Source organism: Pelophylax lessonae (assembly GCF_965119305.1).
Source record: "Pelophylax lessonae genome assembly, chromosome: 2".
NCBI lineage: Eukaryota > Metazoa > Chordata > Amphibia > Anura > Ranidae > Pelophylax > Pelophylax lessonae.
The window spans coordinates 92,815,335-92,841,527 of NC_138769.1; the positions used below are offsets into that span (position 1 = coordinate 92,815,335).

General features: G+C 46.2%; 1 protein-coding gene across 2 annotated transcripts in view; it reads left to right on the forward strand.

The window, feature by feature from the left end:
* USP16 (ubiquitin specific peptidase 16) overlaps nt 1–23,908 on the forward strand; it is a 68,557-nt gene extending 44,649 nt beyond the window's left edge. For both annotated transcript variants that reach the window (XM_082246625.1, XM_082246624.1), the window contains 7 exons: nt 7,779–7,835; nt 10,069–10,233; nt 16,323–17,133; nt 19,170–19,261; nt 21,903–21,989; nt 23,303–23,459; nt 23,543–23,908. In XM_082246625.1, the coding sequence (XP_082102751.1) occupies nt 7,779–7,835; nt 10,069–10,233; nt 16,323–17,133; nt 19,170–19,261; nt 21,903–21,989; nt 23,303–23,459; nt 23,543–23,667 (1,494 nt within the window). In that variant the 3' untranslated portion in view covers nt 23,668–23,908. The remainder of the gene's footprint in view (nt 1–7,778; nt 7,836–10,068; nt 10,234–16,322; nt 17,134–19,169; nt 19,262–21,902; nt 21,990–23,302; nt 23,460–23,542) is intronic.
* The last annotated feature ends 2,285 nt before the right edge of the window (nt 23,909–26,193 follow it).

Genomic DNA, 26,193 nt, shown 5'->3' on the forward strand with positions numbered 1-26,193 from the left:
AAAGCACAGCCTTTGGAATACATAGTAAAAATACATATCAAAAAACGATTTTAAAGTCTCATACAAATATATATTTGAAATCAAATCTTTATTATTTTTTGGCAATAACCTGGTGTGGGTGGATTTCTGCCAGTCACAGGCTGTGTCACGCCCCTCCAGCCTGTGTCTTAGAATAAAAGGGAGGCAAAGCCTCCATCAATCTACATGCAATATCCTGCCCCCATTGTGTTTAGGAGGGAGGGAGTGGGCTGTCATTTACCACTGTGTATACACCCACATCTGTGAGTCTATAGTCACATGGGCTGCTCCGATGTGATACGGAGGAAATGCTCAGCATAAAAGCTCAATAAAAACTGAGCATGTGCAGAGCTGCTAGCACTGCTCTGCAAAATCCCTAGCTGAACGGGGGACATGAACAGAAGGGAGAGATAGAGAACAGGATCAACCAGGTTTTTCTCTTACGTCCTCCGACAGTCGCCGCCTCTTCATATTCGTCACATATGGGGTATTAGACTTTGCTCCGAAGGAGTAGCTAGGCAACAGAATATGTTAACAATAAAGCTTTTAACATATCCCACCCTCAAGGGGTGGTCCCCTCAGTCAATACCCTCCTACTTCCTGCAACCATATCTCAGTTTTAATGTCTAGCTTGTCAGGAGTGGCTGGCTTTTTCTGTGCTGGGGCTTTCTGCCCCAGACTCTTTCTTCTTTTTAAAATTTTGTTTGAGTTTTCTCTCTACCTTTACTTAGCTGTTATTTTTGTCAGCATTAGTTAGTTCTTCGGATGAAGAGGATCATGCAGACTGGGTCTCGGGCTGATCCCCCTGATCGCAGGTCGTGGGTCAGTGGCTTCCCAGTCTGCCATCGAGCGTTCAGCCAGGTAACGCTCCTGGCACAGTGAACGACCCATCCCTGTTCGGTGCAGGGATGATTGGTGAGGTGGCTACCTCACTGGACGCTGTGCGGTTTCTTAACCCCCATTTTGTGCGTCTTGAATGCGACTCTCCCTGCCTCATGTGCAGCGGCTTGTTCGCCTGTGCGGGTCCCCCACGCCATGTGAGGTAAGTGTATTTATGTGGGGACCTGTCTGTCTGGGGGGGTGTCAGTCTGGGACTGTGTAACCTGCCTCTATTCACACTGCTTGTCTCCCTATCTCTCGGCTGCATGCTGTGGGCTGCAAGGGGGGGGGGGGAGATGTGTGACACTGTCTGTGTCAGGCTGATCAGTGTGTGAAGCTGTGTGCTGTGGGGCATGTTTTTTGGCATGTTTGGGCACTATACAGCGATCGCTGCGGCGATCTGACATGTATTCTGACTGGAATGTAATGTGTGTTTTTACTGCACTGTGGAGCGGCGGTTTCGGCGCCAATCGGCGCCATTTTGCCTACACCCGCTCCGGCCGCATGTTTTACATGCCTGGCGGCCATTTTCTTGTAGCCTCCATAGGCTTACATAGAGCGCCCTGGCAGCATCACTTCCTCTTTCCAGGGACACCGATCGAGGCAGCAGCAGCGGCGAGGGTCTCCTCAGGTTTTACCCTTCTGTTCTTGCTATCCATTGCCTGTGTTCAGTTTGCATATTCCCTGTGGGGGTCTTATTGTGCTTGAGTGTGGTGCGGTGGGCTGCGCTTGCCGCGCTTGCTTAAAAGGGGCAGTTAACCCTTTGTTGTCTGGCATTACAGGGGCAATGGATTCTCAGGAGGGAAAATTTCCTACAGCCTTGGTGGAAAGCCAGGGGACCGCTGTCTCCCCCCCAGGGGGGGATTTAGCCACTATTGTGGCTGGCCTTGCTGCTCAGGTGCAGATGCTGGTGGCTGCTCAATCTACTAAAAGGCCCAGAATTGCTCTTTCCTCTGATTCTGAGGGTGAAGGTGATAGGGCTGTTATGGCGGGGGCCTCCTTATCGGGGTCCCGCTCCTCTCTTGATCTAATAGGGTCTGAGGTGGAGGCTGAAGTTGAGGGGGTTGATAATTCTCCCCCTGGCTCGCCTGAAGAGCTTGCAATCATGGATGAGTTGATTGCTTCCATAAAGCAAACGCTGCGTTTGCAGGGTGAGGTGTGTCCCCCCGCCGCCTTGGCGGCTTATGGGACGCAGAGAAAACGCAGGACGCCGCAGGTTTTTCCCTGCAATGATGATTTTCAGCGCGCTGTTAAGGAACAATGGCGCAATCTACGCAAACCTTTTGCTGTACCAAGTAGATTCAAGCTGCGTTATCCTTTTTCACCTTCCACTGATGAAAGGTGGTGTGTGCCACCCCCAGTGGATCACGCGATTTGCGGTTTTAAACAAAGCCACTGCGATTCCTGCAGAGGATTCCCCTGTGTTCCGTGACGCCACGGATAGGAGACTGGAGTCTCTTACCCGTCATACTTATTCTGTTACGGGTTCTATGCTTAAGGCTCTGTTTGCTTCTCTCATGGTGGCCCAGGCGATCGCAAGTTGGACGCAGATGCTAAGGCGCGTCCTAGTGGCCGATTCGGCCTCACCGGCGACCCTGGATATGGTGGATCAAATCCACCAGGGTGTCATGTATCTGTGTGATGCGGACCTGGACCTGGTTCCGTTGGCTGCACGTGTGCACAGTGTGGCGGTGTTGTCTCGCCGCCTGATTTGGTTAAAATGTTGGTCGGTGGACCAGTCTTCACGTAAGACCTTAGCCAATCTACCTTATGATGGGTCTCGCCTTTTTGGGGAGTCCCTGGATGTGTTGATTAAGGGGATCACCGGGGGTAAGAGCACTCTCTTGCCCCATTTCCCCAAAGCTAAGGGAGCTTCTGGGAAGAAGCATGCTAATTTTCGGCCCCCTCAGGGGTCCTTTCGTGCCTTTCGGCCGCACTACAAGGGCAAGCCGTTCAAAGGTCAAGGCTCTCAGAAGAAGCCCTGGTCTGGAAAACAGAAGTCCGGCCAATCCGGATCTGCAGCCCATAACAGTTCGGCCTGAAGGGGTGCCCTCACCCAGTTTTGGGGTGGGGGGACGCTTGCTCGGTTTTCTTCAGCCCTGGTTGGCCCGTGTGCGGGACAGATGGGTTCAGGAAATCGTTCGATCTGGTTACAAGATCGAGTTTCTCTCTCGGCCGGAGAGCAGATTTTTTCCCTCAAATCTTCAACTGTCTCCAGAGCGTTTGCGGGACCTGCACCTGGCGGTGCGGGACCTGAGGGCTCAGGGAGTGGTGGTTCCGGTGCCTCATCGGGACAGATTTCGGGGGTTTTATTCCAATCTGTTCACCGTGCCCAGGAAGGAGGGCAAGGTTCGTCCGATTCTGGACTTGAAGGCTCTGAACCGCTCTGTGCGGGTTCGCAAGTTCCGCATGGAATCCCTGCGGTCGGTGGTGGCTGCCCTGGTTCCGGGGGAATTCATGGCCTCCATCGATTTGAAGGATGCGTACCTTCACATCCCCATTTTCGAAGGTCACCAGAGGTACCTTCGATTTGCCATTGCGGAGGATCACTACCAGTTCGTGGCGTTGCCTTTTGGTCTCGCCTCGGCTCCGCGGGTCTTCACCAAGGTGCTTGCACCGGTTCTGGCATTGTTGAGGGCCCAGGGCATTTCTGTCCTGGGGTATCTAGACGACATCCTGGTTCGGTCTGCGACCAGCCTGGGTCTGGAGGAGGACCTGTCTGTCACGATGCAAACTTTACAGGAGTTTGGTTGGACGATGAATTTTCCAAAGTCGACGCTGAGTCCGTCGGTTCGTCTTCCCTACCTGGGAATGATTCTGGACTCGGTACAAGCGAAGCTCTTCCTGCCGGAAGACAAACTCAGAACTCTTCAGGAGGAAGTCAGGTCCCTCAGGGACGTTCCGCACTCTTCTTTAAGGACGTGCATGAGATGTCTGGGATTGATGGTCTCGGCCTTCGAGGCGATTCCCTTCGCCCAGTTTCACACGCGGGGTCTCCAAGCGGAGATCCTGTCCAAGTGGGACGGGCGACCTCAATCTCTGGATCTTCAGATCTCGTTGAGTCATCGCACCAGAAGAGACCTTCTGTGGTGGCTCCAGTCCCCGATGGTGTCCGGGGGCAAGTCGTTTCGTCCTGTCTCGTGGACGGTGATCACCACGGATGCCAGCCTGTCGGGCTGGGGTGGTGTTCTGGGCGTTCTGTCTGCCCAGGGGACTTGGTCGGAGGGAGAGTCTTCCCTTCCGATCAACATTCTGGAATTGCGTGCGATAAATCTCTGTCTTCATCGCTGGACGGACCGGCTGCAGGGCTGCCCGGTTCGGGTGCAGACGGACAATGCCACGGCGGTGGCCTACATCAACCACCAAGGGGGCACCAGGAGTGCCCGAGCGGCTCGAGAAGTGGCCGACATTCTGTCTTGGGCCGAGACTCATGTCCCGGCGATAATGGCAGTTCACATTCCCGGGGGTGGAGAACTGGCAGGCGGACTATCTGAGTCGCCAGACCCTGGATCAGGGGGAATGGTCTCTTCACCCGGCTGTCTTCCAGATGTTGTGCGCGAAGTGGGGTCTTCCAGATGTGGACCTGTTCGCGTCTCGTCTCAACAACAAGGTGAGAAGGTTCGTGGCAAGGACGCGCGACCCTCGGGCAGACGCGTCGGACGCGTTAGTGGCCCCGTGGCGTCAGTACAGGCTGATGTACGCGTTTCCACCGATTCAGTTGCTGTCCAGGTTCCTTCGCAGGTTACACTCGGAACGCAGCACGGTGATTCTTGTGGCACCGGACTGGCCTCGCCGGTCCTGGTACGCAGACCTCGTGAATCTGGCGGTCGACGCCCCTTGGCGTCTGCCTCTTCGAGACGATCTACTGTCTCAAGGACCGATTTACCATCCTGCTTTACAGTCGCTGGCTTTGACGGCCTGGCTGTTGAGACCGAGGTCCTGAAGGAGAAGGGTCTCTCTCCAGAGGTCGTTCATACTTTGATCAACGCGAGGAAGTCTTCCTCGGGGAAGGTTTATTACCGTACTTGGAAGGCCTATTTTGCCTGGTGTGAGTCCAGGGGGTTTTCATCCCGCACGTACTCGGTTTCCCGTGTGCTGTCTTTCCTTCAGACGGGTGTCGATCAGCGTTTGGCGCTGGCTACGATAAAGGGTCAGGTGTCTGCGCTGGCCGTTCTGTTTCAACGTCCCGTGGCTTCCAACTCCTTGGTTGGCACTTTTATTCAGGGTGTGCGGCATCTGGTTCCTCCTAGGAGGGATCCTTTGCCCCCTTGGGACTTGAATCTCGTTCTATCTGTGTTACAACGTGCTCCTTTTGAACAGATCAGGGAGATCTCGTTGTCTATGTTGTCCAAAAAGGTCGCCTTTTTGGTTGCGATCACTTCGGCTCGCAGAGTGTCGGAGCTGGCGGCTTTGTCCTGCAAGTCTCCGTACCTGGTTATTCATTTGGATAAGGTGGTCTTGCGACCTAATCCTTCTTTTCTTCCGAAACGAGTTTCGGAATTCCATCTTAATGAGGATATTGTCTTGCCTTCGCTGTGCGCGAAGCCTAAACATCCAAAGGAGGTGAGATTGCATTCTCTGGATGTTGTTCGGGCGATAAGGGTTTACCTTAAATCGACTGAGTCTTTTCGTAAGACGGACTCCTTGTTTGTTCTTCCAGAGGGTCCTCGGAAGGGCATGGCGGCTTCGGCCTCTACCATCGCCAAATGGATCAGGCAGACCATCGAACAGGCCTATGCTTTGCAGGGTAAGGTTCCTCCTGTACCTGTGAAGGCGCACTCTACTAGATCTTTGAGTACGTCTTGGGCCTGTCATCATGGGGCTTCTGTAGCCCAGGTGTGTAAGGCGGCGACTTGGTCGACCGTGCACACTTTCACAAAATTCTACAAAGTAGATGTTCAGGCATCGGCGGATGCTTCCTTTGGCCGCAAGGTTCTTAGTGCGGCTGTTCCATAGGGTCCCTTGTTGGGGACTCCTGGCTGTTGGGATAGTTTTTGTATCCCCTGGTTTTTTGTCTTTTCCTGGGTTGTTGCTCCTGTTGAGCACTTGTTTTTTACTGTTGCCCAGCTGGTTTCCTTCCTTTGGTAAGGTTCCTTTCTTTGATGCGGAGACTGCGTTGCCTTTTCGGCGCGGATGCGTTTCCCACCCCTCCATGTTTGCACTGCTTTGGGACGTCCCCATATGTGACGAATATGAAGAGGCGGCGACTGTCGGAGGACTTAAGAGAAAACGGAATTTTTGTAAAATCTTACCTGTAAAATTCCTTTCTCTGAGTCCTCCGACAGTCGCCGCCCCCGCCCCTCTTTTGGGGTTTGGTTGTATACTCTACTGCTATTCCACTAAAACTGAGATATGGTTGCAGGAAGTAGGAGGGTATTGACTGAGGGGACCACCCCTTGAGGGTGGGATATGTTAAAAGCTTTATTGTTAACATATTCTGTTGCCTAGCTACTCCTTCGGAGCAAAGTCTAATACCCCATATGTGACGAATATGAAGAGGCGGCGACTGTCGGAGGACTCAGAGAAAGGAATTTTACAAGTAAGATTTTACAAAAATTCCGTTTTTGCAGAATACAGAAAACAAATCTTATAGTGACTGAGTGTGAACAGCATGTAATACACCACTTATTGATAGTTTTTAATCATGTGGATTTAGTGACACTATAACTTTAGGGCTTGCCTCGCTTATTGAACCGTGTTATAGCTTAGCTAGAAAGTAACATTACTTTCTCAGTGACCAAGTGAAACATGTTTCAGGAAGGCACGCAGTGAAGGTTTCTTTGGCTTACAAAATTAGAAACTGGTGTCTTGTATTGGCTGTTTTTTTGTGAAGGCCTTCTAATTTTAAAAGCATTAAAGCGTAACGAAATATGCATTAGTTATATTATGCAGTTGTGCACAGCATATTTATACAATATGGCAGACTTCAATGCTGCAAAGGTCGCTCAGACATATTCTCCCGATCTCCATCCAGGCTCAGGATGATGTAACTCCTGCACATACGCACAGGAGTTAATTAATCTCAGCACCAAGGTTTGCCAAGAATATACAATGAGCTGGACAATCCCAGATCACTATAAACATTGCTGGCAGACAGCAGAGACATACAGGGTTTATTGTGCAATATAAGCCTATCTATCCGCAGTGGTTTAAAGCACACTTTAAATGGCCAACAGGTTTTTTTTGAAGACCCTGCCTTCCCAATAATGACTAATAAGGGTAAAATGGGCTTTTAACGCAATCCCATTATCTGGTTTGCCCTGTTGATGCTAAACAAGCAGAGCTGCCTTTTATTGAAAGGATAAGGCCGACCATACACGGAGAGAAGACAGTGTTGATGCAGGAAACCCTCTTGCCGGGCCATTGACTTCTCTGGACGGGGGGAGCCATCCCCGCCTGGAGAAGACGGTGATTATCGCTAGCGGCTATAGAAGCCACTAGCCATAATCGCAAGAGAATACGGCAGGCTGGTTGTACATTCAGCATGCCCATTAATGGTTTGAATCGTCTGTCTGGCCTAACTTTTCTTTTTGAACATGTCACATCCATTATGTTCTAGCATCTGCTGCCTCCCCTGAGAGTCTTCAGGATGATTGTAGGTGCAATACTCTTTTTTTACAGGGCACATTCGTGTGGAATGATTCTGTACAGCTTTTTCTGTGCTGGGCTCTCTGCACAGGGGTTGTAGATAAACAAGTCTATACTTGGAGACAAAACTGATAGCATGCAGACACTCTTCTAGGATGACCTAGTGCTGAGCGCATGTCCTCAGAAATTGCTGCTTTGATCTGCATTGACTGCACAGTGTCTTTGGGTCTTTCTATGAATGTTCTATCACAACTTCTTCTGTAATTTGTTTCTTTATGCTTCTCTCTTTTAAGGTATCTTTAGTCCATGAGCCTTTTCTGGATCTTTCACTCCCTGTCCTGGATGACTCGGTAAGAAGGCATTTTTACTATTACTATTTTATTATACATTCCCATTTGGTACCTGTACTTTTTTTTTTTTTTTAAAGAAAGGGTTTGTTATAGGGAATCTCTATTTAACGTGAAGAGACATTTTACATTACTATTGTCATTATCTGTGTCAGGCAGCGCAGTGACTATCCTTGCTGAACAACTTCTGACAACATATCTATAAGCAGAAAGGCCATTCAAAGATTTTGCTGTGTAAAGTTAATAGTTGTGCATCTGAGACAGGAAGAATAGTAGAAACACTATGAAGCCCTACTAAGCAGGAAGGACAGCATACATATTTTTTTTTTTTTTAAAGCCCGTGGCGTGTGAAACACACTCAAAAGACTTACACCCGGTGCATAAAAAAGTGCACACACGCAAATGTGAGAACACAAAAAGTGCACAGGGTGTGCGAAATGGTCTTCCCTCCGAAGAGGTAGGACCCTAACCTCGATCCCCTGGGGCGCAAATCTCGTGACAGGGATTTAAGGTACTTCCTATGGTCTGTCTGGCCGAAACCAGACAGACCCCATTCTCCAGGGGGACTGCCGAAACAGCCCTCCCCAAGTACTTGGTGGGGCTTCCCCGAAGGGAGACCCCATGAGAGAGGGCGAACTAAGCCAGAAGGCCATATCCACCCCCTCCCAAGACTCAAGGCTGGGCCCGAGGACCCACACCCTACAAGTCATGCCAGGAAAAAAAAGGTGAAAGTGAAGTGACAAAACGACAAAGAAAAATCACACACAAACAAAGAAGTGGGGGAAGGGGAAGTGGGGAAAGTGCTCTGGTGCCATATGAGGAACCAAGGCAGGCCTTCCGGCCAAAATAAAAAAAATTCTCTGCTCTAAGCCAAAAGGCCTGTCCCAAGAGGCAGGTGCGAAAAAGGTGTGCATGGTGCAGTGACCAAGGTGCCGAAAAACTCAAGGCGAGCTGCCTCTCACCAGTGAGAATTAAGGCACCCCTGGGCTGCCACCCCAGGGGCACTTACACCACGGGCTTTTTCAATCTCAGCCCCCGGCCAGACCGAGTGTAGCCTATCCCCACCAGCAGACATCGGAACCTGGACAGCTTAGAGAGAGCTTACCTACCACTGGGGACAGGCCTTTTGCAAGGCCAGATCAAAACCCAGGAGAGAAAGCCCTCCTCTCGCCATCCTGTTTCTCGGCCCATTACATCCAGGAGCAGTTCCACCGGCCACCCAGTCAGACCGGCTTTCCTGCTCCCTTCAAACTGGTTAGGACAGTTCAACCCATTCGAATCAGAAGGCGGCGGTCCCCACATGCTTTCCCAGATGACCTACTCCCCATACCTCAATACTCTGAGCGCTCCGGGTTTTGGTCATACTGGTACTAGCTGAGGTCCATACCAACTGATAAGAACAGATACTACACTTGATCTTAGCCAAAAGGCAGAGAACAGCATACATATGCAGCAAGCAAACATGGCTCCCCCACTTACTGTACGTACATATTTACACACAACACATATAAACAAATGATTTAACGACTTGCTAACAGCGTGGGGAGAGAAGAGAGCTGATAACCGTCTTGTGTAAAAGGGACATGTTCACTGCCCATCAGTGAAGCCTCATCAGCGCATATCAGTAAAAGAGAAAAAGTACCTGTTTGCAAAATTGTATTACAAACTATGAAAAAGAAAGCTCTATTTGTGTGAAAAAAATTATAAAAATGTATTTTGGGTACAGTGTTGCATGACCGGACAATTTTCATTCAAAGTGCAACAGTGCTGAAAGCTGAAAATTGGTCTGGGCAGGAAGGGGGTAAAAGTGCTCAGTAGGCAAGCGGGTAAAGCATGAAAACATTTTGATATAACTGTACAATAGTGAAATCACCAAATCTCCCAAGACTAGAAGTCAGAGGTAGCAGTGCCTTGGATCTCACACTGCAGCTGCACAGTTATGAGACTATGGGCACAGGAGTGCCTTTTCTTCTTTGCCTGGAGTAATTCAAGACAAAAGGTACGTTTATCATGGTACTGCTTAGTCACAATTAACATTTTCCATTCTTCACTTTTTGAGGTTTAGTTCCTCTTTAAACAAAAGGGCATTTTTCCCCTTTTCGTAAAGGTGTTATTTATGCAACAGTTTCTATCTGTTCAACGAAAAAGAAGAATCTGTCCATTATTGGCTGGGGATGTCTAACTTGTCCCATAAGTCTATGTGACAAATTGTTATTGTAATGTGCTTTTATTTTAGCCTGCCAAGAAAAATACTGCAAAATCAGCAAAAGTGGTCTGTGAAAAAAAGAGTGAAGAAGAAAGTGACAATGACAGTTATGTAAAAGACCGGAATGATCTTCCTTCGGGGCCAAGTAAACACCTTCAAAAGAAAGCAAAAAAACAAGCCAAAAAACAAGCCAAGGTCAGTCAATAATGTAAATTGTTCTCTTGAAGTGAAGTTCGAAAACAATATTGCCTTGCCATTGTGTAGGCTAAAGTCTGTCCACCCATAAATATATAAAATACCTAAAGTATTATAGCTGTAGGGGCAGGGTGTGATATTTGCTGTCATCAGCAAGTGGTGTTTTAGGGTAAAATCTAGAATTGCTGTTGTTTTTTCCATAAAAATTTTTTCCGCAAAATCCTTTTCTTGCTGTCCAAATAAGGAACACATTAAGTTTTTCAACTTCGCCTACAGGAGGATAGGACACTGGTAAATAAGGTAGGCCAGCCCAGCATAACCTTGTCTACTACCTCCATGCCTCCGTTTTGTAGCAAAAAAAGTACAAAGAGCATGATCATAAACACAGAGGGCTGGGACCTATGTCCCTCAGTGGACAGTGAGTACAGGATCCTATTTTCTTTCCTCTTCATTAACCGGTTGCCGACCGCCGCACGACTATATACTGCGGCGGTCAGCCCCGGCCAGGCAGAGTGACGTATCGGTACGTCACTCGCCTGTCACTGACTTGCGAGCCTATTGCGGGCGGGCGCGCGCCCGCCGCGGCTCGTTCACAGACAAGTCAGTGCGTGTGACCGGCGGACTCGATGTCCGCCAGTCACACTGCGATCGCTCCTGTGAAGGGAGAAAGACAGAGCGGCTTGTGTAAACAAGCTGCCTGTCAGTTCTCCCTGTGTAAAAGTGAAGATCTGTCCGTTCTACTATGTAGAACGGTTGATCTTTGCTTTTACACCAATAGGAATGTCCCTGCACAGTTAGAATCACGCCCCTAGGACACACTTAACCCCTCCCTGTCCAATAAAGTTAACCCCTTCCCTGCCAGTGTCATTTTTGCAGTAACAGTGCATATGTATAGCACTGATTACTGCAGTAATGTCACTGGTACCCCCAAAAGTGTCAAAAATGTCAGTCAAGGGTCCGATCTGTCCGCCGCAATGTCGCAGTACTGAAAAAAAAATCGCAGATCTCCGCCATTACGCGTTAAAAAAAAAAACACCAAAAATGACAAAAATCTTTCCCTTTGTTAGTAAACGCGATAACTTTTGCGCAAACCAATCAAAATACGCTTTTTGCGATTTTTTTTTACCAAACATAGGTAGCATAAAACAAATTGGCCGAAAAATGTTAAAAAATTTTGATTTTTACATTTTTTTTGGGGGAATTTCATATAAAAAAATTTGAAAAATATTGTTATTTTTGCAAAATTTACGCTCTTTTTTTGTTTATAGCGCGTGATCAAAAAATCGCACAGGTGATCAAATACCACCAAAAGAAAGCTCTGTTTGTGGGAAAAAAAGGACGTCAAATTCATTTAGGTACAGCGTCGCACGACCGCGCAATTGTCCGTTAAAGTCACGCAGTAAAAAATCGCAAAAAAAACCCTGGTCCTTTAGCAGCCAAATCCTCCGGGGCTTAAGTGGTTAAGAGACACAGGAAGTCTTTCACCTGCAGGACATCCAAAAGCAGTCCTACTGTGGGGTGGGCAACACAGCAAACCATTGACAACAGGCCCAAGAAAAAAACAGGATGGCATCAGATAAGGCTGCAATGTCGATTTTATAGAATGTGTAAATAGAGGACCAGTTGGCAACTTTAAAAATCTGGTAAACATTTGCTTAATGCGGAAAAGCCCAAAAAGCATTCACAGAATAGTAGAGTGCGCCTTGACAGGAAGGAGTGGAACCTGATTCTTAAAGTAGAACTATAGGCAAAACTTTTTTTTTTTTTTGATAGAGTAAGGAAGGGTTATAACCCCTATCAGATTATTTTTTTTGCCATATGTGTCCCATTGCAGAGATTTCTCTTCACTTCCTGTCCCATCGCCAAACAGGAAGTGACAGGAAATCCTTGCTAATTAAGGGAATTCCTTGGGGACCCACAGGTCACCAGAACTAGTGTCCCCATTAGAAGATTTCCCCTCTCATGTTTCTGGGGACAACCCAAAATTTGGGATTTTTGTTTACTTTCACTTTCAATGATAATTAAAAAACAGGACAATTAGAGAGGGAGAATTTCTTTACAGGCATTCCTATTTTAGGCAATCCTGAATTTGAGCCTGGTCTCCAGAACCCCCAGTTTATTCGAGTGGTGCCTGGCGGCCATCTATATCTTTGGGATTTCTTGGGGTCAGAAGGCAAACTCTCCTCCGCTGCACTTGCCTCCGCTGCAGACCCCCTTAGATTTTTGGAGTGATCTCCAGCTTTGGCATTTTCTCCGTAAATGCTCCCGTATCCCAGGTATCTCTCTTCTGCTTACTGAGCTGGAATGTATATGTCATATGACGGAACCAATTTGTCATACGCTGCCCTGACTCGAATGGCGCCTGCCTTTACCCCTACCTTCCTCTCGTGGTGGACATCCGATCTTGCTATGCAATTTACCGACTCTCAAAAGGAAGAATTCTTCAGTTTGCACAGAAATCCTCCATAGCCACGAAGGTACAAGAAGCCAGTTCTAAGATTTTGACAAGGTGGTATAGGGTGCCCACGACTCTACACCGTATCTTCCTGCAGGTGCCTGATATGTGCTGGCAGGGCAATGTTGGCCAGGGTACCATGTTGCAAATTTTCTTGGAATTCCCAAAACTTAAACCATTTTGGCATGGGTGGCTACTACTATCAAACACTTGACTAATGTTGACCTGGCAGACAACCCTGCAGTATGCCTGCTGCACCTGATGCAATGGCCCATTAAAAAAATAAAAGACACAAGACCTTTCTTACCATCCAGCTTTTAAATGCGGCCAAGGCATGCATTCCATTGTTTTGGAGGTCTGTACACCCATACTTGGTCTCTTTGGTTCTTTAAAATTAACGAACTTAAGAACATTGAGGACCTTACAGCTACCCTCCACAATTGGGAGGAGTCCTTTTCGTGACACCTGGAGGTCATGGCAACCCTTTGTTTTCACTGATGTCTATCTACACCAGCTCTCCCAACCTGGCTGATTTTTCTAGGACTGTTGCAAGGCCCTGGGTGAGAGAATCCGTCTTTCTGACTCTCCAAGTTTTTGTCTTCTTCCTTTTGTATGTGCTGTCTCTTTCTTTATCTCCGTCCATATTTTCCCTTCTCCTTTCTGTTGCTCTCTCCTTCTGTATGTACACATTTAGCTTGGAAACCCTTCCCTTGCAGTTTCCTTGCTGCTTATATCTATCTGACCATGTTTGGTAGATCTTGTTCCATTATCGGGTTATATTGGCCGCCCGGGGATCTCTACCGACCCTGGTATTCTTTACTCTTTATCCCACAGGGCTGCAGTACTACATCGGGTCTTTTTTTTTTTTTTTTTACTTGTCAAATTGTGTATGCTCCGATCTGTTGAGCTGCCTTTTGTAGTCTTGATTTCAATATTTAATATTTGTTACTAGCATACTTACGTCATTGTTTCTTGCTTTACCCCTACCTTGGTCTGTATAATGCAACTTTTGTTAAATAAACTAATTACAAAAAAAAGGGGGTACAGGCAGCAATAAAAACCTGACAGGTGTTCTAATTCATCTCCACTCTTGTCTAAAACAAAAAAGAAAAGGTTTTGCCTTTTGTTATACTTTAAGATTCCTGCAGTTGAATTATGGCTTGCCTGAGCCACCTAGAGATGGAGGAGCACAAATCTGGAGGACACTTAGGAGTCAATCCCGGATTGCAAAAGGGGAATCGGTCCAGTCAAAACCCACTGTTTGCCACATTCTAAGACTATTCTATCTAACCCTGTAAAGCAAAAATTACTGTACTTACCTTTTCTACACCCGATCCAGTCCAGTCCCACGCTGATCTGTCAGCGGCGGCTTCAGCGTGGAGGTGGGAGCAGGGGAGGCACTCGACAACGGAAGCCCCATAGTAAGTCTTTGGGTGATGTCGCTTCCCATTCATTTCGCAGCCATTGTCGGTCCACTCCTGCACAGGGCTTCCATCGCAGGAGACCAGTCTGGATCGTGTGTAGAAAAGAAAAGTACAGTGATTTTATAGGGTTAGATAGAATAGTATTAGAATGTGGCAAAAAGCAGGTTTAGCGTTAGGTTTTGACTGTACTTATCTCTTAAAGAAGCAGTGGCTGAGAGAGAGACTCTCGCAGCTTAAGGTGTTTGTAAAAGCTGAAGGTTTTTTTATGCAGGAAGGTAAAAAACCTTCTGTGTGCTGCCCCCCCCCCCCCCTCAGCCCCCCTAATACCTGAGCCCCCTCTCGATCCAGCCATGTGTACGAGAGCCTTGGCTGTCCCGGGACTCCCTCTCCTCATTAGCTGAGAGAGTAGCAGGAGTGGGGGGTGGGGCCAAGCCGCGGCTCTGTTTCTTATGGACACATACAGCAGGGCTCGGGAGCGAGCATGCACCAGTGCCCCCCATAGCAAGTGGCTTGCTATTGGGGGCACTGGTCAAAGGGGATGAGCCAGGTGCGCTGACGGGGGACCCGAGCAGAGAAGGATAGGTGCCGTTCTGTGCCAAACCACTGAACAGAGCAGGTAAGTATGACGTTTGTGTTTTTTCCTTTTTTTTTTTTTTTTTTTTTTTTTTTTTAAAGCTGAAGATTTATTATCACTTTAAACCAAATCCAGACAAGGAAAATATCCTTTTGGTGAACTGGAGCTGACTTCTGAAGATGGGGAAGGAAGAACAATGTTCTGGTTGAGGTGAAAAGAAGGAACGACTGTGCCTCAACACCACCTTTTAACCTACGCAAAACCAGAAAGGCTTTCTTGCAGGATAAGCCCCTGACAATCCAGACCCTTGTATTCCAGATGTGATACCTACAAAAAATACCACGTTGTGGGTAAAAGATAGAGGAATGTCTCTAATGGGTTTAAATGGTGGTTCCCTGTCTACTGTTGGTGTAGTTGTAACCACAGATTAACTTGAAGAACTGACAGAACCAGGTACTGGCTGAGCAGGTAAGGAAAATACTTAAGAGGCATTGTCATCTTCCTCCATCGAAGCTATCGCTGAAATCAGCTGGGCCAGGACCAGGGCAAATGATGACAGTGTTCGGACCTAGCGATTGGCTGCAGGCCCAGGCACTGTTACAGGGGAGCGACATTGTATGTCACATGTTCCCACATTCCGAAGTGCCAGTTGTTCTTGCTAGCTGCAGAAGAGCGAGGTGAGGGAGTGGAGGCAACCTAAAGTGTTACTGAACCCACAACATGAAGTAAAGCATGATTGTTATACTCACTGTGGAACCTAAGGAGTTAATCATCCGCATTGTGAAAAAAGGCTGTTTGATCCTGTATGCACAGTTCCTCCCCTTCTTGCATTGCCCCCGAAACATGTCTGGATAAGACAGAGTAAATAAAGTCACACTGCACATGTTCAGTTTGGTGTGTATTGCTAGAGAGTTTTTTTTTCTCCTGGGAGAGTGCATGTGATCAGCACAGGGCCAATCGGCACTGTCCAGACAGATTGTCAGGCGTCCTGCATCCTAATAGGACAGCCAGGGCAGTATGAAAACTACTTCTACAAGCTTTGCCCAGGTACTAATAGAAGTCACAGGACTGCCATATACTGCTGATGAGAAAAGGTATTTAGCAATTTATATTTACTAAAATAATTGCATTTCCATGTTCTGTGTACTGTGGGAGACCAGATATAGTGAATGCAGGCTCCTGGGTTTAGTAACACTTTAAGTATGGGCACACCATACCTTAACTCCTTAATGCTGGCTGTACGCATATATGTGACATATGGTGGTGGGTTTTAAAGCTGAGCTGCCACATATGTGTACAGCTGGTGCTGCTGTCCTGTGCTGGGTGCATGCTCACTTGTCACCCACAGCACATCAGGAGCCAGTGGGAGCCTGTAACAGCCGACCACAGCAATCACATGGCGCGGAAAACCATGTAACACCTTAGGTGGTACAAACTGTTAAAGGGTGGTCTCCCAATAGCTGGAATATGGTAAACGTGAATCGGTGTGGCAGTATTTTTTTTTCTTTTTTTTTTTTTCTTTTAGAAGTGATTGTAATCATACTGGCTATGCACTCTGTGATATGCTCTCTTATTCTACTCCTCTTTTATAAGCTATATTAGAATCTTTTGACTGAAATCTGTTACCGTTCCACAGAGTCAGCGGCGACAGCAGAAGTTAAATGATAAGACCCTGCTGCTGAATGATCCGAATGTGAGCAATAATGAGGATGAAGACTTTATCCCTGACAATAACAATGTGCCGGATAATAACTGTGAGCAGCAAGAAGAGACTTCAACCAATGGTTTAACCAGTGAGGTAGATATGGAAAAGAAAGAGGAAGATCTAGGACATTTGGAAAACAAAGAACCATGCCAGACGAACATGGAAAGTAATGCTGATGCTAGCTATACAATTCTGGAAAACCAGAATCATTCTGTGACAGAAGAACAGGAAAATAGTCCTGATCTGAACCGGAGAAGCCTACATAAGTCTGAGTCTACTCTGGAAAGTGAGGGTCAGCCCAGCAACAAAGTGACTGCCGTTCTTGAAAACGGAGATGTCAATCAACCCAACATAGACAGTGATGAGGTGCAAGACGAGAGGTCTGAGAGTCCTGAGGCAGAACAGGATTCAGTGGACAGCCAGCTAACCGAAAACCTAAATCGGCTTAATTTGAGTTCAGATCTAGAAAGGCTAAATCTGAGCTCAGACTTTGAACCTAATGACATTGAGATTCAAATTATAGAGGAAGTGCCCACTGCACAGATCTATGAAGTGGTGAATGAAGACCCCAGAACTGCCTTCTGCACCCTCGCAGACCGAAAGGAGCTTCAGCTGGATGAGTGGTCAGTCCTCAGTTGTCTCTATCAGTTTACCCGCAAGGAGGACCTGGTGGGCAACAACCAACTGCTGTGTAATATATGTACACAGAGACAGGCTAAGACAATGAAACATAACAATAAAGGTAGGTAATGCTGGGAATGCATATATTACACACATCCGGTGTTAGGATTTTTAGTAGAGGTCAAAATGAGGTGTCTGAGCCTGTAAGATTTAATGTAGGCTGTGCTACTGGCTGCAGCTATGAGCAGGTTTTTTTTGCTAATGTAGGTCATGGACAAGCTACATGGGAAAGAGTTTGACTTATCTTTCAGATTTCCATGACCATTTCCCTTTAACCACTTGCCGACTGCCGCACGACTATTTACGTCGGCAGTCAGCCCCTCACAGGCAGAGCGACGTAGGGCTACGTCGCTAGCCTGTGAGGGTCTAGGGAAGCGCGGTCACGGACCCCCCCCCCCCCCCCCCGCGTGTGTGACCGGCGGACCCGATGTCCGCCGGTCACTCGCGATTGTCAGGTGGAGAGGGAGAAAGGCAGGCGGCTAATGTAAACAAGCCGCCTGTCATTCTCCCCTGTGTATGAATGGTGATCATACGGTTCTACTATGTAGGACCGTTGATCACTGTTCATACACCTCAAGCCACAGCCAATCACAGAATCACGCCCCTAGGGACACACATAACCCCTCCCTCTCAAATTTAACCCCTTCACTACCAGTGTCATTTTACAGTAACAATGCATATGTATAGCACTGATTACTGCAGTTATGTCACTGGTACCCCCAAAAGTGTCAAAAATGTCAGTCAAGGGTCCGATCTGTCTGCCACAATGTCGCAGTACCGCGTTAAAAAAAAACAACAAAAATTACAATCTTTCCCTTAGTAAACGCAATAACTTTTGCGCAAACCAATCAAAATACGCTTTTTGCAATTTTTTTTTACCAAACATATGTAGCAGAAAACAAATTGGCCTAAAATGTTAAAAAATTTTGATTTTTACATTTTTTTGGGGGGAATTTCATATAAAAAAATTTAAAAAATATTGTTATTTTTGCAAAATTGATGCTCTTTTTTTGTTTATAGCGCAAAAAGTAAAAATCGCACAGGTGATCAAATACCACCAAAAGAAAGCTCTGTTTGTGGGAAAAAAAGGACGTCAAATTAGTTTAGGTACAGCGTCGCACGACCGCGCAATTGTCCATTAAAATCACACAGTGCCGAATCGCAAAATAGGCCCTGGTCAGGAAGGGGGTAAAATCTTCTGGGGCTTAAGTGGTTAAAGCTAAAGTTACCCTTGCACTGGGTCCCTCCCTGCACTGCAAGGATGAACTGCTCATTTTATTTTGGGGGATTAGAATGGTGAAATACTTCTCTTATTCTTCACTCCAGTAAGCTTCCTCTGTGCTGCATGACCAGTCCCACCAAACTGCATCTCTTCTCTACCTGACCGGTTGCAGCCCTTCAGTGTCGTCATGTACAGTTCAGGACAATGGTCCTGCATTGTATGTGAGAATGCCGAGGGCCCAAACGCATCCCACGGATATCCGACAGCAGAGGAGAGGTCCAAGTGGAGAGTTCAGAATAGGGCTAGTAATTCAGCTTATTCAGGATCAGGCAAAATTAGCAGTTAAACCTTGCAGAGGTCCTCCTTCGGCCCTTGTGCCTCGTGCCCAGAGTCTATAAAAACTGCAAGAGTTAAAGGTTATATAAAGCCCAAAGTTTATTTTTTTTTTCATAAATTGAGCATGTCAGGGTTGAACCTTAACTCTGTCTAAGTTTTATTGCCATGTTTCTCCCATTGGGGATATTTCCCTTTTCTTCCTGTCCTGACAACAGAAGTTAAGAAATACCGTCTTAGACAGTTGTCAGTGGACCAAGTGTCCCCACTGAAAGTCCATCCATCTGCTTATAGCCACTTTAATGAGAGATCCCTTGAAGTTTAGTTTTTGTGTTGTGGACCTTTTCTTAGAGGGGTAGCAGTTAGAGATACAGATAGTTGTTGCTGGACACGTCAAGAGATATGAGACCAGCCCACCATTGTGACACCTTTTACTGAAATAATTAGATCGAGAACCTTTATATCCACAATCAACATGAATTTTGCAGCTGTAGGTGTTCATAGTTGTGGAATTCACAGAAGTTTCTGTCTTTTCTCCGTAGAGAAGAAGTTTGTTTACACTAACGCCAAGAAACAAATGTTGGTCTCAGCTCCGCCTCCTATCCTAACCCTCCATTTAAAGAGATTTCAGCAGGTATGTTTTGTTTGGTGGCGTCAATTGAAGAATGCAATGCAGATGTCGGTGATAAACTGGTACAGACTATGAATGTTTTACTTTTCTTGCACCCATAAATGGATTCTTGAGAAGGCCTTGTAAGAAAAGAAACGGCCGCACATCCAGGAATTGAGAAGGCCTTGCTTGCCATTCAAGCAATCTGGGCACCTGCCTGTAGGAACCTTGTTCATGGGGACCATATCAGATGCCTTTGTTTAGTTCAGATAATCCCGTTAGCAGTATTAGGCTGATTAAATTAGAGGTGAGAAAGTGTTTTTTTTTTTTTTTTTTCGAAAATTTGGTTTGACCACTTGCTGACCGCAATACGTATGTAGCACCCTGCTAGTTAGGTGCTAGTCGGAGAGTGTAGTTTTGGCTCTGTCTGCTTATCAGACGAGCAGCAGGCAAAACATATGTGTAGTCAGGTCTGCTCAGTGTGCCCATTGTGTATTCATCTGGTCTCAAGGAGTGTCCCCAGCTGATCCAATGGGGAGGCACGTTGGATGCTGGAGGAAACCTGACCGATGGTACACAGGCTTTTGGTACTGTCCCAGTGGGTTGGCAAAGACAGTGGTGCATTATGGGTCAGGGTATAAAAACCCATGGGCACATGAGGTAGAGGTCTTTGGGCGGGAAGCAGAGTCCCAGAAGGAGGGTGGCAGCTGCCTCCTCTTCTGCAGCAGTTGGTGGTGGTCACAGACAGTTGGCCTGGAGTTTCAGGGGTGTGAGACCAAACGCAGAGGTCCAGGAGAAGCTCACTACAGGAGTTGGGGCACAGCAGAATCTGGAAAAACAGTGTCTGTGAGTACAGAGGAACTTGCCCAGGGGTCTGAACAGGAAGGAGACCACTCCGGAGTGTAGAGTCAGTGGACGGGTGTCAGCTAGCCCAGTGAGAAAGGGGGTACTAGGGGAGTACTCTGAAGAAAAATACTGTACCTCATCTTCATTCAAGTGGCAGGATGAAGTAGCGGCCTTGCCGCATTCTCAAGTCAGAAGTCCTCAGCATTGTGAATAGTTAACAGTTGGAGTATCCCACTCATCCCTTCTCCCATCCCAATTTAAATAAAACCACAAAAACATCATCCCCTGGACTGATCTTTGATTGAGCCAAGAACTTAGTGATAAGTTTCTGCAAACAGTTGCTACGGGTAACGCAGGGGAATCCTTAAAGTGTAATACTCAGCAGTCCACTAGGGGGTAGTGCTACACGTATATACAGCAGGTAAAATGAGTATTAACATGTCACCATTTCTCTATCTAAATATGTTTCTAAAGGTGCTATTGACCTAAAATGTTCACCACATGTTTGTAACAACCCATGCAATCCATACATAAAAAGACACCAAAACAAATAAGTTCAGAAATTAAGTTATGTGTACTAAAATGGTAACTTATTTTACCTGCTGTATAGGTTGTGGTTTGCAAGTGGTTAACCAGGGTTATGGCTGACGCTATCGGCCATAACCCTGGTATTTTCTTGTTCAGCTGGTGGCTGGCTTTCTCATGAAAGCGGTCCAAGCGGCTCATTAGTCATTCGGTCGCTTTTAGAAGCGGCAGGAGAGGGCATCTTCTCCCCTCCCCCCATTCCCACAGGTGTGTCTAAGTTTTACCGTTTTTACCGGTGTGCCCGAGAAACGATCCAACAGTGCGGCCGGCTGGCCACAGAAGCGAACAAAGACCAGATGGTCTCTGATCACCTCTATAACCTTGGAGGACCGGAGCGACATCATGATGTCACTTTCAGTCTAGGGCAGAAGTAAACAATTTTTTTTTTTTTTTAACCACTTTTCATCCAGCGACGTTACCTGTACATCGCTAGACTTTCAGTGGCTAGAGCAAGTGGCCGGCACTACATGCCAAATTTTCTTCTTTTCCCGTTTGGCAGCTAGGTCACTGAGTAGAATCCAGACAGGCTGTGCTGCAGTGCACATTTCTGTTTCTCTAATACTGTGTGCATGCTTACAAGAGTTGGGTGCACACTGAATACTCATCACTGTCTTCCTTCACTGTCCAGTCAGTACGTTTGCAGTGTAGAACAGTTTGGTCAGGGACCTGGGTTTTCTGTGTGGCAGGGGTTCCTGGATGAAAATACTGCCTGAACAGTGTCACAGATCCTTTGTAGGTCAAAAATGCCCTTATATTATATTGATTTTAATTTTTGATTTAGATGCTTTCCTTGAGTTCAGCTTCAATAGAGGTGTATTAACATGACACAGCACCAATAACCTTTGTAGGGTTTGGATCAGGGTTTCTCAACCAGGGTTCCATGGAACACAAGGGTTCCTTCACAGTTTGCTAGGGGTTCCTTGAGCAATGAGCAATTTGTGCCTCTCAAAGAAGCTCCCACTGACACCATTGATCCCTTCAGCTATCTGTAGGGGATAATTCTTCCCAATGACCACAAGTGTAAGGAGCATTCTTCTCACTGACCATCTCACTAATGTATTATGGGTTGTAGGTATAGTCATTTTTAGCAAGAGTTCCCTGAGACTGGAAAGTTATTTTAAGGGTGCCTCTGTGTTGAAAAGGTTGAGAGGCTAGTTTAGGCCATTGAAATGTCTGATTTTTAGTTGTTTTGAAACTAACTACAGTGGTAAACTTTCTTTCTTTCAATCCCCAGAACGGTTTCAATCTTCACAAGATTAACAAACACATCAAGTTCCCGGAAGTCATTGACCTGGCTCCCTTCAGTACAGTAAAATGCAAGGTCAGTAGCAGTTGGCACAAAATGTGTCACCAATGTTTCTGCTAATAACACCACTATTAGGGCAGATGCGTCGGTCTCCCTTGCCTCTAAAGCCTGATCTGCGTTAGGATCATGCTCCAGAGGCTACTAAAAGGTGGTGAGGAAGCAGTGGTAACCCTATTTGTGCCGGCAATTACGTCGCAACCACATGCATTGCACACAGGGTATTTGTGGTGCTTCCCTATTGACTTGCATGTGTAGTGTTCGACACTTCAGGTCAATTCGGGCGTGGCATGAAAACATCCCTGTACACTGCCTATTGCAGTTTAAAGTGATATTAAGGGTTTTGCACAGAGCAGCCCTGATGTTTCTCTTCTCGGGATTCCCACTGGCGCTCCTGGCCCCTCCCTTCTGCTGAGTGCCCCCAGAGCAGGCTTGCTCCGGAGCCACTGCGCTGTGTGTCCATTCACACACATAGCCGTGGCTCTGCCCCTCTCCCTCTCTCCTCATTGGCTCACTGCCTGTGATTGACAGCAGTGGGAGCCAATGGCGTCTGCTGCTGTCTGTCAATGAGGAGGGAGAGAGCCGAAGCTCTTGTGCACATTGCTGGATCGTGAAGGGGCTCAGGTAAGTTTTGGGGGGAGGGGTTGCTGCACACAGAAGGTTTTTTTTTATCGTAGTGCAAAGAATGCATGAAGGTAAACAACCTTCTGCCTTTAGAACCACTTTAAGGAGGGCGTTAAGCGGGTCTCAACTGTACATTTTTGCTACTCTCCATCCGCTAACCTAAATGAGGCCTTACAGTGGAAATGGATGTTTTTTTACTGGTCAGATATGGTCCCCCCATTCAAAGCTGTTATAGCCAGTTTGTAGAATTTACAGTTAGCTAGAATGTGTGCCATTAATGAACGTGGGATCAATAACAGATTATTTTGTCATGGCAGGAAATGGCTGCCCTTTGTCATGTTGTCACAGAGGGGGCCACTTATTACCACGTTGTTGCCATTTAGTCCAGATGCAGTACTCCCGAAGGCAGGCAGAGGACTAATGCAGTACTGTATCAGATAGCTGCAATTAGAGCTAAAACTCAAGAGGGCTACCCTTCTATGACACTAGCAAAACAGATACTGGTAGTAGGAGGTGTTATCCTGGGCCGGCCAACAGATTTTTGCCAGTGTCCATTCCTGTAAGTGGCAATATAACCAAAAGTTTAGGACTTCCTGTGTACCTCGATGGACAAGAAAGAGAAAATCTAATTGGTTGTTTAAAACTGCTGACGTGGTAGGCTAAAAACATCCGAACATAGAATGTTCTAACTCCTTCTCCCCTTCCAGAATATCTCTGATGGAGAGGACAGACTTCTGTACTCCTTGTATGGTGTAATTGAACACAGCGGGACCATGCGTTCTGGACACTACACTGCCTATGTAAAATCACGTACCCCAAACCCTCACCTGTGTGACCTTGTAGTTCGGGGAGTACTTCCTGAAGGTAAGATAATATGTGGGTGGTTTAGAAGGTGAACCCAATAGTAAATGGGTGTGAGCATTAATTTATCTTTTGCTTTTTTGCAGTGCCGATTACAGAGTCTACAAAGGGTCATTGGTTCCACATCAGCGACAGCCATGTACAAGCGGTACCACTAAACAAAGTGCTGACCTCACAGGCCTACCTCCTGTTTTATGAGAGGATGCTGTAACTCATGCAGATGGATCTGCTAAAATCTCTATTGCCAAGAAATATTTATTGTGCAAGTGCACCTGTCATTTAGAACTGAACAGGAATAAGGTAGGGAATGGCAGAGACGCCATTCTTTTCTCCGTTGAAGTTACAGGGAGAAATGCAAAGGATAAACCAAAGCTGAACAGGTGGCTCATCTCCTTTCCAGTTTTTTACCCCCAGCTTCAGCACACTGTTACTCTTACATAAAACAGGGTGGATGTAGGGCTTAAAAAGACATAAAGTAAATGTCTGGAAAAATATATATATTTAGTACATCTCTGCAATACCTGCACATTGCTTCCTGTTTTGTGCATTTAAAAATGCTGCAAGTACAGAAAAAAACAGTTGTTCTGTGAGAAATCCAGTGAGCTCCTAATTTCATGGACTGAGCGGACAATGCTGCCCTAGCAGCACTGAAATCCCAAGCCCTGCCTGAGTTCATCCTTGCTAGACTACAGAATACCTACACCTATGTTATAGAGACGGGGGGGGGGGGGGGGTTAGAACTTAGGCAGGGCTGACAGTAGTTCTTGGAACTTCAGAGCAACAGAGGCTCTGTGTTGTCCATTCAAATGGAAGTTAGGAGCACACTGAATTGTACAAATGTAGTCTATGTTGTGTTTTTTTTTTTGGGGGGGGGGGGTATATATGTGTATGCCCAGACACATATTCAACAAGTAGGTCTTAAGCAAAACTTTTTGTGTACTGCTAAATGACAGGTGCACTTCAGATGCCCCCTCAGTGTTCGTCAGTGAAGGTAGCTATGATGGGTCTGAACCAATCTTCATTGCTTACTGTTGTCAAAAGATTGTAACAAACCTCAAATACTCAGTATGGACACCACCTGCTAAAGTGGCTACTTCCATTGAAGGCAGACAGGTGCACTTCAGTAATTTGCCTACAATTTTGGAAACCATGTATGAAATATGTATATACAAGCACAAGCATAGCTATTTTATTTTGAGGGACCATTTCAGATGTCTCTTTATTATCAGCCCTGATAATTGTACATCAGTACTTATGCAATAAATTATATGCAATCATAAGTACAAACAAGACCTTTTTTTTATTACATTTTGCAATTAGTTATGTCAACTTTGCAATCAAGAAAAATGCAGTGCTTGGTTTTACCATGCATGTCAGTTTTGCCAAATAAAAAGAACTGAATTCCCTCTCTGTTCTACTATAAATTGAGTGTCTTCATTTTTCAGGTATTATTATTATTTTTTTTTTCCTTAACTGTCAATTCTGTAGTTACACACATTCTGTCTAAAACTAGCCATTTATGGGTTTTTTAACAGCCAGTGGGCTGATCTGAGCAAAACCTGAGCAGATTCTCCCATCCGCATAAGTTAATTGGATAGAGCAGGGATCCTCAAACTACGGCCCTCCAGTTGTTGCAGAACTACACATCCCATGAGGCATTGTAAAACTCTTACATTCACAAACATGACTAGGTATGATGGGAATTGTAGTTCCTGAACAACTGGAGGGCCATAGTTTGAAGACCCCTGGGATAGAAGAACTCTTTTTGCTATGTTGTTGTATTCTGAAAGCAGGCACTCCTCCGCTGTTGGAATACACTGGTCAGCGCTGCTCGAACCAAAATTTTCCGACAAGCTCGTTTGTGAGAAGTTGATCAATTAGATCGACTTCTCATGAACCAGAATAGCCATAGATGGATCGAAATTCAGCCAGTCCCTGCTGAACCTGCTATGTTTCGATCCATCTATAGCCAACTTTAAGGGTACAACGGCTACTTACTACAGTTGTGTTTAAAATAATAGAAGTCCAACATCACTAACCAGATCAATCACTTTTTTTGGTATAAATTTATATTTCTACATGGCAAATAATTTACTAGTATGTGTAGTAGAGTAATAGAAAACCAACAGACCCCACAGTCATGACAAGCATGCTGCTGATTCTGTGTATCTGAATCAATAATTGAAAGGGGCGTGTTCAAAATTTTAGCAGTGTGGAGTTCAATTAGTGAGGTCATTCAGTCTGTGAAAAAACAGATGTCAAACAGGTGGCCCTTATTTAAGGAGGCAGCAAATGTACATGCCGGGTATCGTGCATTTCTCTCTGAAAATCTGAGTAAATGGGTCGTTCCGGACATTGTTCAGAAGAACAGCGTACTTTTGATTATAAAATTGATTGGAGAGGGGACAAAATATAAAGAAGTGCAGAAACAGATAGGCTTCTCAGCTAAAATAATCTCAAATGCTTTAAAATGGCAACCAAAACCAAAAAGACATGAAAGAAAATGGAAAACTACCATTTGAATGAATCAAAGAATAGCCGAATGGCAAAGACTCAGCCAATGATCAGCTCCAGGGTGATCAAAGAAGGTTTGAAGTTACCTGTGAGTACTGTAACAATTAGAAGACACCTATGTGAAGCCAAGCTATCGGCAAGAAGCCTCCTCAAAGTCCTATTGAAAAAGACAACATGCTGAAGAGGTTACAATTTGCCAAAGAACACATTGACTGGCCTAAAG